Below are 17270 nucleotides of genomic sequence, written 5' to 3' on the forward strand. Positions count from 1 at the left end.
TATTGTCAAAGTGGGTAAACGAGCTCACGGTCCACCTCATGCTCAGTGGTTACCGTAGCCCATAGACATCAAGAGCATAAAATTAAATGCATCCACTCACCTTGAGTTCTAAGTATTCCATAGCATTATAAATGGCGGCTCCACCCTTCGAAACGAACGCATTACGACAGAAATAGGTTGGTATATACCCATGCGGGCTCACTAGTCGTCCTATCACCAGTAACATTTTGTATATAGGTAACTGTTATATCTCTTGAAATTTATTAAATTAATAAAAAAATATACTTAGATATTTATTCTCCCTTGCACATAAATGTGCTACATAAGTACCTATGCATATTTATAAAGTTTATTCTGAGATAAGTAAAAATGGCATCCAATTTACAAAAACTAAAGTGAAGTACCTACATATCTTGTCGTAGAGTTGCAGATTCATTTAGGAACTAATTGAAACAAAAAAGTCGTGATTAAGCCCTTGATGTTTGTAAACATGTACCTATGTGAGAATTCGAAAAAGCTATGAAAATACTATCTTGTTGTTTTAAGTTCGTCAACCTTTTCCGCCCGATATACAGATGAAACGTCTTTAGAAAAATCTGTTACAGCAACTACTAACTAAAAATCAAAAGAAAATACAAATTTAAAATAGTTTACATACATGTTCTTAAGGGTTTAGACTAATAATTAAGAAGCAAGAACATTTTAATTCAACAGCTCGTGTTACAACTTCAAAAATGCATGCACACGAACATCATTTTAGACAGTAGGTATACGGCCTGGCCTACCTGGTGGGGAGTGGTCACCGTTGCTTATACGTTTGTAATGCTAGAAGGATCTGCAACGCCAAGGCGCTGTCCAACGAATCTAAAAATTTAAAGCAGCTATTTAATATTGGCAACCGGCGTCTAAATTGATTTGAAGATATTGAAAGTAATATCAATTATTTATACTTAGATGTCGTTCGTGCTTTTAAAATCATCGCTCACAAAGTTCTTAACAGTAAATTATGCGAGACTATTAAGCCTTTTTTTTCTCCTACCTATGCTGATAGAGGCTATTTCAGCTTCACCTTAACACGTGTAGGCGAGCTCACGGGGCTCAAACCGGAGTGTTGCTAACACTGACCCTAGCAAGAACAGTGCTTCGCAGAATCTACCACCGGATTGGAAACGCGACCCACTGAGAAGATCCGCCGAACTGTTAAGCCGGACTTTATAAAATTGTTTTTGAGAAACAGTTCTTTAACATATAATTTTGTAGTTATAAAGAATACAATAATGTTTTTGTAGAAAATTTTAATGAACTTTTGATTTTGAAGACATAGAAGAACTGTGTAAGTATTTAATAAAATTATTTATGACCGTATTTATTAACGGTACCTCATCTCGGTACTTTAGTTTGTGGTGTGCTAAACGAGTAGCAATAAAATTGTTTGTGAAATGTTAAATGAATTTGTGAGGTATTAAGGAAGCGATAACCGTCTGTCGATAACATGTAATACGCATTTCAAAAAAGTTCTTTACTACGTTTAGTTAACGAACGAAAACTTATTTAAATTGTAATTAATGTATATTTGTAGCTTAGTGCGTCAGTGAAACTGTTTGATTAGTTTCAGGCGTCGGGAAACAATTAGTTAGACGGTAGAGAAATGACTGTGATGGAGCGCGTCGCGTGTGCCGTTGTCGCCTTCGTTCGTGGGCCGAGCTTGGCACGCGTACCACGCTGAATATTGCTGAGAGCTCTGGCGAGGGGAGCACCTCACACGCGCGCCAGTACCCCTCCGACCAGCGATGCTGTGCTGTCTCCGGAAATAGAGTACGTCCGATTTCTTTGCGAATATCGTAGTTGGCCAACTGCATTGCACCGGCGTGAAGCCGATAAACTGCGGTTCTGGTTTGATGATAGAGGCTATTTGGTTCAATTGATCGAAAGTTACTAATCCTTTACAAGAGTTTACTATACCGCATTTTAACGGCAGCTATTTCAACCCGACCTTCATTCTGCGGAATCAGAGTCGGGCTGAACTAGTGCATTTAGTGTTTTCTCTGGTTTAGTGTAGATGTGTACAACGTCTGTGGATCGACAGATCAGGTGCGCGAGTGTCAGTGCAAATGACTGAGAGCCCGCCGTGACGGGCTGAACTTTACAAAATGTGGACCAAGAGATTAACGCTATGGAGGCTTACGTTGTGCGTGCTGGTGTCTTTATCGGCGCTGGCCGCCCTGTCGCAAGGTGAGTCCTTGTGTCGCGCCGTTCTACGAGTGGGAGACGCACATCTTCATTCGCGCTCTGCGTCACTATATCGATGCTATTTTCGGAGTTACATGCGCTGAAATTATGTAAAAAGCTCACGTATGTGCGCTATTTTTGGCGATAGCCTTAGTAAAATTTTTTGTATGTCAAAATGATCTTATTGACCTAAATGCGTCGGAAATCACAATAGCAAATGCTATAAATTGGTAACGAATAACAATATTTCAGTGCCATGGCAAAATGCCGTCAAGCGTTGTACATCACAAAGTCAGATACGCAAATAGAAATACTGGGATTTGTCGCTGAGCGTCGCCATCTTGTGAAAAACGATAGGATCGTTTAATGCCGCCATAAATTTTCAAGAAAGTAGTTTTAAACGTTTTCGTACGATTCTTTTCTTTTAAACTTTATGTTAAAATTTCTTGATTCCATAAAAATTCCATAAAAGGTTCTCATCTTATTTTGTAGTATTACTTACTGACTGGGTCAGCCATCATTTGGCTGTTCCAGTTCGTAGGTACAGCTTAGCATTTTGTATGATCCTATAGATATATTAGTCCAGGTGTCTATGATTGGATTGATCTAGGTGTATTTTTTGTGCGTTTTCATCTTGTTCTTGAAATTATAACGGTCGAAAACAATACATATTCATTAATTGAAATATATATGGATAGAATAAGCAACTTTATACTTCATGTAGGTACCTATAACCTAACGAATTGAGAAAACTGTATGTTGGTTGAATTTTTATTCACATTGATTAAATTCAGACAAAAACGGTTTACCGTACAAAAGCAATGTAAGAATTTTCAATAAACCTCCGTTATAATTAGTTAGTATTAACATTATTAGTATTAACAGTTGCAAAATCATATCATCTTCAAAAATATAATACTAATATCAAAAAGTTTAATTTTATCTATATCTATTTTTTTTTCTTTCAATTTATATTACATGTAAACTTAATCAATGTGAAGCATAAACATCATTAATTTCATGCAAAGACTTGCATGCACCAGCCCACGAATACTGACTTTGTGCGGCGAGGTCAAACTTTCGGCCGTCAGATATAAATAATAGCTGATAGTAAAACTGATGAACGAAAAGTAGCGCCGAAGAAACGCAAGATTTTAAAATGAGTAATACCTATCCTATTATTCCTGTTTGACTTTGAATACCTACTTTTTTTTAAGTGACCTACTCACGTACCATTATAAGATACTAGCCGTACTCGCCCGCTTCGCTGGGCATTTAAAATTAACATTATTATTTATTGTCATTATTACTAGGGAGTCCAACACTCATATAAATATTAGCCTATCCATTATGTACATGTATTTACTACATGAATACCAAGTTTCAAGTCAATCGGATGCATGGTTCAGTAGCTGTAACGGAACATCCGTAAAAACCACTATAGATTTATATATTAGTATAGATTGGTCTAATTTCATTTGTTCAGTTATAAAGTAGGTATTAAATTTTTTATAATACTTATTATTCTGTTAATATAAAATATACTTGCACATTTTCCAGTAAAGACAAATTCGATCAGAATATTCCCGGCAAGACTCTAGCCTAATTTTTTATTGAGCGAAATTATATAAATCTATAGGTACCTACTCGTAATAGCAATAAAGTAGTCGTTTTTTGTTTAGAGCCATATGCTATCCGCCTAAACTTTAGGTAACCTAAACTTTAGGTGGATAGGACATGGTCTATTTCACTATTTGATTAACTGTCATGTAGAAATTTACAGTCGCGTGATGTGAAATAGTTGTAAAAGCCGTTGTATACCACGTGTTGAATACGACTGCCCATTTCGAGACATTAGACGACTGGTGGTAGGGTGTCTTGTGAGCTCGCACGGGAAGATAGGCCTGCCTATTTCTGCCGCGATGCATGCGTTTCGGTTTATGTTTATTCTTTCAAGTCAAGTCATAAAGTGAATGTCGGCATTGACGTTATTGAAGTCTATATTGAAGTCTCAATTGCTTCGATAAGTTCTTGTGACAGGGACTTTGGGTTTCTTTTTCCCTCTTGGTGCCGTATCGCCGCTGGCGAGCTTGGGGACTTCGGCTGTATCTGTAACTGTATGACACGGGTGCCGGAATTCACGTTGTGTAAGCAATGGGCGCCGGTCGCAGATGATATCGTCCGTAGCAGTCTACACGTCAACAGCAATAACTATCTACCCAGATATAAGCAGAAATCATGGTTGGTTTCCATCTAAAGCCTAGGTTAAGTTATAATCAAATTATAAATGTAAATATGTATTGCGAATTTTTTGACGTTCTCGATAGCGTAAAAGTTCACTAAAATTTGTATGGAGTTGGAACGTTTGCCTACGTTTGCCGCTAGGGGCGCTGTTCTCCATACAAATTTTAGTTAACTTTTACGTTATCGAGAACGTTAACAAGCTCGCACTAAGCACACTGTTCAATCTTGTGCTAAATTAATAGTTTCGGTTGACTCAAAAGGTTGAAGATAAAATTAAAATAACTTTGTCAATGTTTTGTTGACATGCATTGATTATTTATTTTTTGTAATAATCGAGGATTAAAATGTCAATTGAAAAAAAATTCTACTTGTTATAGATCAATTTAATGAATAATTTTAATTAGAATGGAATCTCGATATTGATTTTCAATTAAGAGTCAATATTCTATTTAATTTTAATGTAAGCATTTTGTAGCTAATTTTTAAATCACATAAAGCTGTCCAATTTCTTTTCGATAAAATAATTATTTAGTAAAAATATTAATTTAGTAGGTATAAATACACCAACTGTTTCTTTATTTAATATACGGGAAATGTGTGAGTTCTGTATGACGTGTTTGTACAACGTGCCGAGCGGAAGACTTGAGCTCAACACTATGTGCATACAATCTTTGTTTTATAAACAAAAATAGATCTTCTGAACCTAATGATCAGGCAAACCTTAGAAACCATGTTAGTACTAACGTTTCGTCAGGTTCGTATTTCATATTTTCTTCTATGGACATGATCTCTATTGGACTTAAAAGCATTACTACTGCGCGGCAGAAATAAGGACGATAGTAGTAGCTATTCGTGTGGGCTTACCATACGCACTATCGCCTTTAAGATCCCATTGGTGAACCCAGTACACTGGTAAGTATATACTCAGTAAATTCGGTGAATCCCTTACCTTCCTCTTATTTACTTATTTTAGTGCACGGACGAGAAGAGATGAGTTTGTGCTATAATATTATTTCATATAGCTACGTGTTTCTGTTGCAAAACATCAAAGAGTTTAATCGGAAGTATGGTTTCCTCTCAAAGATACAAAAAAAATATTTGGTAAAAAAAATGTGTTTCAGAACACAAAGTATCACTTTATTTAATCTCACAAACATATGATATAGTACAAGTACAAGTAAAGATAACAATGAACAATAATGTTGAAATGATAGATAAATCCAAGAAAAATGATTCGAAAAGTCAAGATTTTAATTATAGGGAAATCCACAACTACATTACAATACATTTGTAGGGCTATATAGTAAACGAAAAGATGTGCATTCGATATATACTAGAAATAAAAATAAAGTTCAACCATAATTCAATTTAGCAGTTAATTATTGTAAACCAAAATAATCACTTGTTTCTTGGCCAGTGCATATTATTACAACAAGGGTATTTTGGATCGAAACTATAATTCTTTTAATATTAAAAGTCTATCGTAACGAAGTCTCATCAAATTAAACAGTACAGATCTTATTTTATACGTCATGCTAACTATGAAATACGTGCCTAATCATCACTTCACAATAAAACTTGATATGCTTTGGGGCACAAATGCTCTTTGACAACTTTAAAGAATACTATGTGAACAGAAAGATTTAGTATTTCATACTAGAATGTTTTGTGGGATATATTTTAATGAAATTGGACCACTGGTAGTGACTGTTAGTTTCTTATGTTATATTGCGCAAATCAGAACCTTTGTCTTTATTCTTACGCATCCAGATAATGTCAAGATTGAAGTAAAGGCAACTAAAGTGATTTAGTTAAAATTAATTGTTTTTAAAATTAAGCCTCAAGGGATTCTCCTCACGTGTACTTCTATTTTGTAGAACGAACAGACGAAAAAGAATATCATTTTGAAGTCTGCACTGCCCCATGTAGTAAAAAGCCATGAAATAAAAACAATTAAATATGCCCCGTCGTCGCTAGTACAGGTTTTTTAAATGCAAATTTAAGTTTGTTCTTCACAGGAACACGTAAGCCTGAATTTCACCGTTACACGTAGGTAATACCGAGAAAAACAACCGCCCACAACAAGCTCGTCGCCTTGAAGTCGTCGTGGCCTAAAGGATAAGACGTCCGGTGCATTCGTAGCTAGCGATGCACCGATGTTCGAATCCCGCAGGCGGGCACCAATTTTTCTAATGAAATACGTACTCAACAAATGTTCACGATTGACTTCGACGGTGAAGGAATAACATCGTGTAATAAAAATCAAACCCGCAAAATTATAATTTGCGTAATTACTGGTGGTAGGACCTCTTGTGAGTCCGGACGGGTAGGTACCACCGCCTTGCCTATTTCTGCCGTGAAGCAGTAATGCGTTTCGGTTTGAAGGGTGGGGCAGCCGTTGTAACTATACTGAGACCTTAGAACTGTTATCTCAAGGTGGGTGGCGCATTTACGTTGATGTCTATGGGCTCCAGTAACCACTTAACATCAGGTGGGCTGTGAGCTCGTCCACCCATATAAGCAACAAAATAAAAAAGCTCCAAGCTCTATATTTTACGAGCTTTTATCAGCGTCAGCGAGTTTAACATTTGCAGCAGAGTGAATAGTCAATATTGTTTTTTTACTATTTTACAATATACAGCCACGAGCAAAAGTATTAGGCACCCCTATTGTTACTATCGTAAAACTGGCAGTCCAATAGGGTGCTTTTGCTCGTGGCTGTATTTTAAACAATAAATCAGTCTATAATGGCGAGGTGGCATCATATTCTTTGAAAGTTTTATCAACACTTATATTACGAGTATTAAGATGTTAAGCCTTGACCGATTCGTTTGCTTTTAAAGACACTGCAACAGCTCTTTACATGCGCCTGATACAAAAAAAAAATACAAGCCATTCAATGGGGGTCCAGTCTTTTTTTTTAAAAACGTAATTTTAGATCAGAATTATTTTAAGTTTTTATTATCAAGAAATTCAGAAACAGTCTCCAGTCCCACCTTTAGGTTTTTTTACGATTAATCTAGTTTGAAAAAAAAGCGCTGTCGTTTAATTGTTTGCGATTTATAATATTTCTGTTTACTTATTCCAGCTGACGGCGAAATACCTTCAGAATCACAGTGCCGTCCTTACATCGAAAAAGCCCTTAAAGAGCTTGAATCTGGAGATTCGGAAAAAGGTATTGTGTTACAGTAAACAATGTTTTTTGACAAGACACCTAGACGTGATATTGATTTGAGGTAATATGCATATTGAGGTCAATGTATAAAATTCGTCCGTCTTTCAACGTCAAAGCATGAATACTATGCGGTAGTAAAATATATGTACATATATCGCGGTTGTTTTTTTCCATCCATCTGCACTGCATGTATCCGTAGTTTTCTGAATCTGTTGATCATGATTCCATTGCCATTCGATAGATGTTCATAATTTATTAACGATCTCTTAATACAGTCTCTAAGTCTTATCTAGGTCTGCTGATAGGAATTAATTGTTCTGATTTGATGAGTAGGATAACAGGTTGCACGCAGTTGAGATTTCACCTCGTTTCAAAGTAAATGACGCCATTTACGTTGTATTATCTGTGGGCTTCGATAATATCAAGTGTTTTCATCGGTTTTTGCGAATTATATGTAAACATAATTAAAACTATTATTACGGTTCAATCTTGAGTCTCTCGACGGCTCGTTCCAAAAATTGATTGGGAGGAATTAACTTTCGGAGCATACGTTTTTGTTATAAGTTATCAAAAACTTATGCAGATGAAATTCATAGTAGATAAAAAACGGGAATCTCGATTATTACTTCAGAGACCTTTGAGCACGCGAATAATAAGAGTGATTAGCGTTGCAGAGTTACTGGGTAAATTTGTTTTAATTTAAATTTTTTTCAAGGAATCATAGTTGCCTACGTAGTAAAGTTTTTACGACCTCGCTGAAAACCAGGAATAGCTTCGAGATTGACACAAGTTTGTTGGTGTGGATGTTGCGTCTATTTTAATAGCCCAGATACCGGGCTGCGTCATCGATATATTGCGACGTTAAAGAATAGCCATCACTTGGAACTGTAATAAACTAGTTCGACGTGAATGAATCATTATCGAAATTCCTCATTCGTTTCGTGTTTGGATGAATATTGACTGACACTCGCAGCTGTCGACATTACACTCGTGACCTTGTAACGATATTTTATCGTCAACAGAGTAATTAAAACCATATAATAACCGTACTTCAACTGGACTGTGAAAAACGTTTTAAAATTTAATTAAAAGAAAACAATTGTTTATCTCTAAGAAGGTATCCATGCCGGCACGCGAGTTAGTATTTTTAAAACCGTAACTTCCGTATAGGTATTGTTAACTATCTAATACAATGTCCACAGACTGCCAGGCGTGAGCAATCGCGATCACACGTCACATTACTTATGACGTATATGCCCCGTCGATCTTATATAAACCTATTTATATTTTAAAAAGCTATCCTATCTGCCAGTAGTTTTGAGGGTCTGCTATTCCAATTACGTGCGCACAAGTTTTTTTATTTTTTATTGCATAGATGGGTGGACGAGCTCACAGCCCACTTGGTGTTAAGTGGTTACTGGAGCCCATAGACATCTACAATGTAAATGCGCCACCTACCTTGAGATATAAGTTCTAAGGTCTCAGTATAGTTACAACGGTTGCCCCACCTTTCAAACCGAAACGCATTACTGCTTCACGGCAGAAATAGGCGGGGTGGTGGTACCTACCCGTGCTGACTCACAAGAGGTCCTACCACCAAAAAGTATCAGTCTAATAGAATTTACTAAGACTAGTCTTAGCAAGGGCAGTGTTTCGCTGAATCTACCACCGTTGTGCTTAGTTAGGAACAGCTTCCCTTCGCTTGCCGCTAGGGGCGCTGTTCCAACTCCATACAAATTAGAGTTAACTTTTACGCGATAGAGAAGTTTAAAAAAATTCGCACTAAGCACACGAATCGGAATCACAACCCGCTGAGAAGATCCATCGAGAAAGTCAGTGGGTTGTGAGTGTCGAAAACAGTTACGCGACCTCTGCTTCAAACTGATGCTTTCAATAAGGTATCTAAAACTGAAGCTGACGTAAATTGTATAGAAAATTTTCTCTCAATACGTAGCCTGTTAGCATATGTGGCACGAACTTTACACTACTTGTTTATCAGTATAAACTAATTCTTAACCACTAAGCTGCTCAATATCGTTTAAAAGACGTGCGAGTTCATGTAAGCAAACCAACAAAGAACAAACGAAAGCACAATATATATTTTTTGATTTTGATTTCTCCACTATTTAATGGATGTTAATATACATATAAACCTTCCTCTTCAATCACTCTATCTATTAAAAAAAAATCGCATCAAAATCCGTTGCGTAGTTTTAAAGATTTAAGCATACATAGGGATATAGGGACAGAGAAAGCGACTTTGTTTTATACTATGTAGTGAAGTATGAATTTAATTCAGAATAGGAATGCTGCATTTAGAAACCGAAGAGTTTATATATTACTAAAGTTTCAAAAAGTATTTCCATTTACCTACATAGTACAGAACCATGATTGGAATAAAAACTAAGGTAGAGCTGTTTTGCTTTTCAAGCCACGTCATTGATAAACACGATAATGCATAAGCGATAGTTCATATATTACGGATATTTATATGTATGTATGTGCATAAATTGCGAAACAATGAAAACCTCTAAAACCGCCATCAAAAAAATGAATCAGGCTCCCAGATGTTCTTAGCTAAGGATTTGATTGAACTTCCCATAATATGGCTGAACCATAACAATATTAATTAAAAAAGTTTATTGTTTTTTCGAAACAGAACAAAACCTTTAGCGGATTCGAAGTCAAGCATCAAATAAACGATTTTATGAGGCTTATTTTTTGGACGTATTTTTTTTATTGTCGCTATTATTTTGGCGGATGTCGATTATACTAAAAGTATGTTATTTCTGAATGCAAAAAAGCTTTCATAGGAGTTTGTCACTGGTTAATGGTGATTATGTTTTTAATATGCAGCTTTCTCTATATTAAAAACATTTACGGCAGAACGTTGTTATTCTTTATGTAAAACTTACTATGTTGTTTCGAATACTTTAGAGATATCGTGGTCTTCTAATGTGTGTTTTCAAACGACTTCAACGATAAAGGAATAACATCGTGAAATCAAATTCACAGGATTATAACTGTACAATATACTTGAATAATTTTTCGTAAGGAACATCGCAAGCCCGGGAGCTACATAATTTATAGAGTATAAAATACAACCTTAGGTCTGTTCACAACGCAGGAACCTATAGTATATTATAGTACCATGAAAATTGTTTTTTTTTTCTTTATGGTAGCTACTCATATGGAGTAACAATTATTCCTTAGGTATTATTTTTAAGTGATTGACACCTCTATCGAGAGTACGTTGACATACTCTCGACTCATCTTAATAATACCTTGTCAGTTTTTTGTGGTTTTTTGTAATAATCTTAGGCTTAGTACCGTCATTTATAATATATTGTCAATGCATTACAGATTCCACAGAAAAAAACGACAGTAGTGAAGTAAGTATAAACGACGACACGAATGAAATAAGCTCTTCAGAAAATGATGGGAAAACGCTAGAGGCCGGGGAAAGCAACGAAGACGATACACCTTCTGTTGAGATTGCAGACGAACCCTATGTATCTCAATTATCTGTGGAAGATTTAGATGACAAGCCGGACGAATCTAGTGAGGACGTTGCGTCTGGACCTCAAGACGAAGGTAGTGTCGAGCAGTCAGAAAATAACGAACAAACTGAAGACGGAGACAGCAAAGAAGATGGAGAAGCATCTGCTGAAGAGACAGCTGAGCAAGGTATATATAATAATATATCCATCACATTAATATTAATTTAAGCAGTTTTTTTTTATCATTAACAAACAATAATCAATTTTCAGACAGCGGTGAAGAAAAAGAAAGTGAGGATGGCGATGAAACAGAAGATTCTAGAGAAGATAGTAAGGAAACAACAGCCAATGACGAAAATGATGATTCGAGTAAAGAAGATGGTGAAAACGATCAATCTGACGATGTAAATGAATCTGCGGATGAGGAATCTTCTGTTGAGGCTAAGGATGACAAGTCGAGTGAAGATGATGACGGATCTCATGAAAAGGCTGATAATGAAAACAGAGAAGACCAGGGCGAATCACTTGAAGAAAGAGAAGACAGGGCCGATGAACAATCAGACGAAAAAGATGATCACTCAGAAGACGGAAATGATGAGACTAATGATTCGGAAGAAGCACAAGACGATGGTTCTGAAGATAAAAAATCTGCAGAGAATGAGCCTTCTGGTGAAGATAAGGATGAATCTATCGAAGAAAAAGGTGAAGCTGAAAATAAATCAGACGAGGAAGATAAGGAAGATGTATCAAAGGAGAACGATGAAAAACAAGAACAAGACAGTAAAGAAGACAACATCGATGAAGGAAAATCTGAAGAAGCAAAATCCGATTCTGATGATGATGAGAAAGATGAGAAGACGTCCGACGAAGAGGAAGGAGCTCCTGAAGAAGATCTATTGTTGGTTTGTATTTTTATCAATTTAAACGTCCAAACGAGCTAAACGCCATATCAGCTCGTTTGCGTTAAAAAAAATGAAAACCCATTAACACCACTATGAGAATGACTTCTCTCTTACAGTGAGACGTTCGCTTGAATTCTATATTGCATTGGTATAACGTCTTTCTAGCTCCTTAGACCAGAGCACGTAATTACTTTGCAATTGAAAAAAAACCGGCCGGTGGTCACAACTTGCGCTTGCTTACAATTTACTTATTTCCTATTACTCAAAATATCAATCATAGGGAAGGTTCGGAAAACTTGAAAAATATATTGTAGCTGCTATTATCACAACCGAATTCATATGAAATTAGTCCCCTCTGACCCAATCAAGTCAGAATAAATATCAGAGTATATTTTAATGCGTGAAAACGATACATTGCAGACTGGTGAAATTCCTGAAAATCTGAGATCTCGTGAGCATATCAACCAGATTCTGAGACTAGACGAGGAAGCTAGTGAAGCTGAAATAACCGTTGAGAGATCGGCAGATATAGTACTCAGGGACTTGAAAAGACTCTATGAGAATTCTATCAAACCATTAGAAGGTCTTTACAAATACAGAGACTTAAGTAATCGTCATTTTGGTGACCCTGAAATATTCTCTAAGCCTTTAGTACTCTTCATGGGACCTTGGAGTGGTGGAAAATCAAGTATAGTGAATTATTTAACTGGCTTGGAGTTTACAGAGTGGTCCTTGAGAACAGGTCAGTTGCTAAATCATTAAAGTATGTTTTTTTCAGTTTTGGAATAAACTTCCTTTTTTTTGCTTTGATGGGTGAACGAGCTCACAGCCCACCTGGTGTTAAGTGGTGGTTTTAAGTGAAGCTCATAGACATCTACAACGTAAATGCACCACCCACCTTGAGATATAAGTCAGTCAGGTCTCAGTATAATTACAATGGCTGCCCCACCTTTCAAACCGAAACGCATTACTGCTTCACGGCAGGAATAGGTGGGGTGGTGGTACCTACCCGTGTGGACTCACAAGAAGTTCTACCACCAGTTCCTTCAACGATGCTTCTTGATCGCCATAAAATGTAGTGTATATTTTCTCAGCCTGTGACTAGTAAAGTTGGTGAATAGTTTCTGTGAATTCTGAAATTATAATAAATACGACTTCAATTTCATGTCTTAAAACTCTCAAGATTGGCGGCGGTTGAGACAGTGCTATCTCTATATGCTCTAGTAAAAGCAAAACGCGTGGGCTCTGTGAGTTCATCTGCTAATTCAGTTCCCAGGTGAATAGACTATAAACAGAAAATTTCTCTGTTCTAAAAATATTTGTTTGAAGTCGATTTTCAGTCTTTTTTTTTTAACTAGGTGCTGAACCATCGCCCGCCTATTTTAATATCCTAATGCATGGAAAAGATCCTCAAGTTTTGGACGGTACGCAACTGGCCGCCGATTGGACGTTCTCTGGCTTGCAGAAGTTTGGTCAAGGATTGGAGGAGCGACTCAGGGGCTTGAAACACCCCAGCAAAATATTAGAAAAGGTAAAATAGAATGAATGATATTATTATTATTATCTACATATTGAGATGGATGTACATTTGTTTCTTTATTTCAGGTGAACATTGTGGAAATTCCTGGTATTTTGGAAGTTAGAAAACAAGTTTCACGAGTTTTTCCATTCAACGATGCCTGCCAATGGTTCATTGATCGAGCGGACATTATCTTCCTTGTTTATGATCCTTCTAAATTAGACGTAGGTCCGGAGACTGAAGCTATTCTCGATCAACTCAAGGGTAGAGAGTCCCAGGTAAAATGAAAACGGAAAAAGCTATGCTTTTTTAATACGCTTTTATTAACTTCAGATGTATATATATTAGTATGTAACGGAATCTTTGAAAATGATTTTGATCCTTCAAAACGTCAGATTAACTCGAAATTTGGCATACTTATTAAGGACCGATGCCAATTCAATATTAAAACAAAATATTGGAAAAAATTAAATTCAACTTAAAAATGAAAAATAAATAATAGTTTAAAAAAACAAAAAAAATACGCTTTTATAGAAAATCCAACTAAAAAATAGAAATTTAATTTTAATAAATGAATTAAAAATAGTGTAAGAAAAAAATATTTTATTGTAAAAAAGCGTGGGTTGCTTTTCAGGGTATTATCAAAATAACCCTTCTACCACCCATATCTGTTCATAAAATAATATCTGTTTATAAATAATTTTAAAATCATTGTTTCTTACACTATTTTTAATTCAAATTTATTAAAATTTATTTTCTAATTTTTGCTGATCGATGGTCAAAGCTCTCAAGAATACGTATTTAATTAACGTGTTACTATTGTATCTTTGTAGACCCGTATCGTGTTGAACAAAGCGGACTCCGTCAAACCCGAAGAGCTGATGCGTGTGCAAAGCGCGTTGATCTGGAACATATCTCCACTGATGAGTTCCCCGCAGCCCCCGGTCATGTACACGGTGTCGCTGTGGTCGATGCCGTACGAGGGCGGAGCGCCCGTGCGACTGCTGCAGGCCCAGGAGCGCGAGCTGCTGCGGGACCTGCGACACGCCATCGACAAACGCATCGAAAACAAAATCGCTAGTGCTAGGAGATTTGCCGTAAGTTAAATTTTTTATTGAATTTAAAGAAGCTTACTACAAGGCAACTTACATCACTTCGACAAAGCGGCACGACACGAGAACCCTCTCTCTCATCGTGGCCGCCGGTAACTACATTCCGGTTCCTTTCGGATCCTCCCGATCCACTAACGGTGATTTTAGGTACCTCAAGCACCGGTCATCGGTAAATTAACCCACATACACAGCTCACTGAGTTTCTCGCCGGATCTTCTCAGTAGGTCGCGTTTCCGATCCGGTCGTAGATTCTGCGAAGCACGGCTCTTGCTCGGGTTCGTATTAGCAACGTCGTCAGGCTTGAGCCCCGTGAGCTCACCTACTAGTTAAGGTTACGCTGGAATAGCCTCTCAAGGCTATCAGCTTAGGTAGGAAAAAAAAAATAACTTACAATTACAGTTGCACTATATGTATTATTATATCTAAGCTATATTTTTATTTCAACAGGTTCGAGTGAGGAACCATGCGAAGATGGTTGATTGTTACCTTACTACCTACTATAACCATAAAACAATTTTTGGCAACAAGAAGCTCATAGCTGACGCCATTACTGAAAATCCGCAAAATTACCACATCTACGAGGGGCTTAGTACACTTACCAATATTTCAAGGTATGTATATATTTAAACTTTTTTTTATTGCTTATATGGGTGGACGAGCTCACAGTCCACCTGGTGTTAAGTGGTTACTGGAGCCCATAGACATCGACTAACGTAAATGCGCCACCCATCTTGAGATATAAGTTCTAAGATCAACGGCTGCCCCACCCTTCAAACCGAAACGCATTACTGCTTCACGGCAGAAATAGGCCAGGAATTACGCAAATTCTGAAAAGCGCGATTCACTTAATAAAAACGTTACAGGTATGACTTGCCGGATCCGGAAACATACAGAGATTTCTTCCGGCTGAATCCGTTGTACGAATTCCAACAATTGTCGGCAACATGCACCTACTTCCGCGGGTGTCCCATCACAAGGCTCGACGTCGCCATCGCCTATGACCTGCCGGAGCTTGTGGGCAAATACAAGAAGATGGTTGAGAGTGCTACGCCCCAAGGCATGCCCAAGAGTTGATGCTTCAGCGAACGAACGAACCCCGCGCCACTTACCTAACTCCTGCTTATTAATTTTAGTAAAATTGGGTTTGTAATATTTTGGGCACATTCTGCATTTCATTGTCTAATCGGGCATCGAAACAAAAAAAAAAAAACTTCGCATTTTGTTTTACGTCTCTATTATCTTATTTTTTATTTGCTTACACGAATCTCGCTTTTTTTCCGTTTCGAGTGAATGACGTGTTTGTATGGTAATTTATTTTCATTGTGTTTCTTTGAACGTTATTTATGGTTATAGTAAAAAAAATTTGCAAGACAATTTTCGATATTTTATAACAAGAATTTTATACGGTTCTCAAGAAAGTAACTAAACTAGTCATTACATTAACGTTTGTTAGTTAAAATTGTATTATTATATAAAAGTAGATGTTCCTATTTAGGACTAATCAATATACATAAGTGGTCTCTTGCCTTGATTAATTTATTTTTTGTTAGTAATTTAAATAAGACAATGTGACTATTTAAGTAAAATAAAACTTATTATTTAGTAGGAAGTATTTTATTTTAATTATCATTTTCTCATTAATATGAAATATTTCTTATATAAATAAAAAAAACAATTGTACAAAAATAACAACATAAATAAAAATTGGAATTATATCATTCTTGAGAAGTAACACAAATAGGAATGTTAAATTTCTATTTCCACTATTATTTTACTTAAATAAGTATACCTACACTGCACCATTTGACAATATTTTTTACTCAGAAGAATATATTATATTTTTATGCTGTAAAACGGCTGACTCTTTCACAACAAACCCCTTTTTTTGGTATCGATGGGGAATTACAATTGACGGATACCTGGCTGACAGGGGTACGACTGGATTATGTCGGACTCCTAAGTCCTCGGCCTCTTCCATTTGATCCTAGGAGACTACGCCTTTAGAAAAGTGCGCAAGGCGGCGTCTTGGCTTCGCCGTGCATGTCGTGCCACGCATAATGCCTACCGACTAAACCCCGACGAGCTCTTCTTTTCAGACTAAGACGGGACCAACAGTTCCGCAGTGAACGCCGCAAGTTCGTCTAGGCTGGGTCCCACCTTGGTGGACCAGTAGGATCTTCACCAGTCATTACTGACCAATACGTCACCACCACCATGTGAGGGGTGTACTAGAACTAACACTGGCCTTTCAGCGGGGGCCTCTCGGCCGCACCGCCAACCGCGTCTCTGCTTCCGATGAGTAGTGGACGTCGGATTTCTCTCCCCCGCTCCTCAGTTTCTCTCGGACATGGCGAGGTCGCAATACATGACTATCGTCTCCCAACACTCCTTCCTATCTACAATTAGTGTCACTACCATCGACAATGTGAGGTCCGCTCTGAGCACCGCGACGAGTGACTTCTGCGGTTACTCCAACCTCGGGCACGCTTCAAGGGCGTGTTGTGCGCCATCGCCCGGGTGCCCGCACTGGTGGCAGCCCTGATGTGGCTCCCTTCAGCAGACTCTCTACAGGTGCCTCACGAAGAAGCC

At 37.3% G+C, this 17270-nt stretch overlaps 1 protein-coding gene and 1 long non-coding RNA gene across 21 annotated transcripts; one reads left to right on the forward strand and one right to left on the reverse strand.

Moving 5' to 3' along the window:
* Window positions 1-1280: 1280 nt before the first annotated feature.
* Window positions 1281-2845, reverse strand: LOC134199154 (uncharacterized). Its single transcript, XR_009973512.1, has 2 exons — window positions 2419-2845; window positions 1281-2329 (listed from the first exon to the last, which is right to left on the reverse strand). It is a non-coding gene; the product is annotated as an uncharacterized LOC134199154 (long non-coding RNA).
* Window positions 1288-16286, forward strand: LOC101744044 (sarcalumenin). 20 transcript variants are annotated; one of them, XM_062669387.1, is made up of 11 exons: window positions 1288-1893; window positions 2060-2232; window positions 7562-7648; window positions 11012-11335; window positions 11419-12050; window positions 12471-12792; window positions 13409-13581; window positions 13656-13847; window positions 14403-14666; window positions 15129-15292; window positions 15545-16286. In XM_062669387.1, the coding sequence occupies exons 2-11, from the start codon at window positions 2151-2153 to the stop codon at window positions 15753-15755; spliced, it is 2451 nt and encodes an 816-aa protein (XP_062525371.1). In that variant the 5' UTR covers window positions 1288-1893; window positions 2060-2150; the 3' UTR covers window positions 15756-16286. The 20 variants fall into 20 exon arrangements, with proteins under 20 accessions (XP_062525371.1, XP_012550298.2, XP_037867955.1 ...); XM_012694844.4 differs by having other exon boundaries at window positions 1288-1815; window positions 2055-2232; XM_038012027.2 differs by having other exon boundaries at window positions 1288-1815.
* Window positions 16287-17270: the final 984 nt, after the last annotated feature.

This window comes from Bombyx mori, chromosome 7 (genome assembly GCF_030269925.1).
Source record: "Bombyx mori chromosome 7, ASM3026992v2".
NCBI lineage: Eukaryota > Metazoa > Arthropoda > Insecta > Lepidoptera > Bombycidae > Bombyx > Bombyx mori.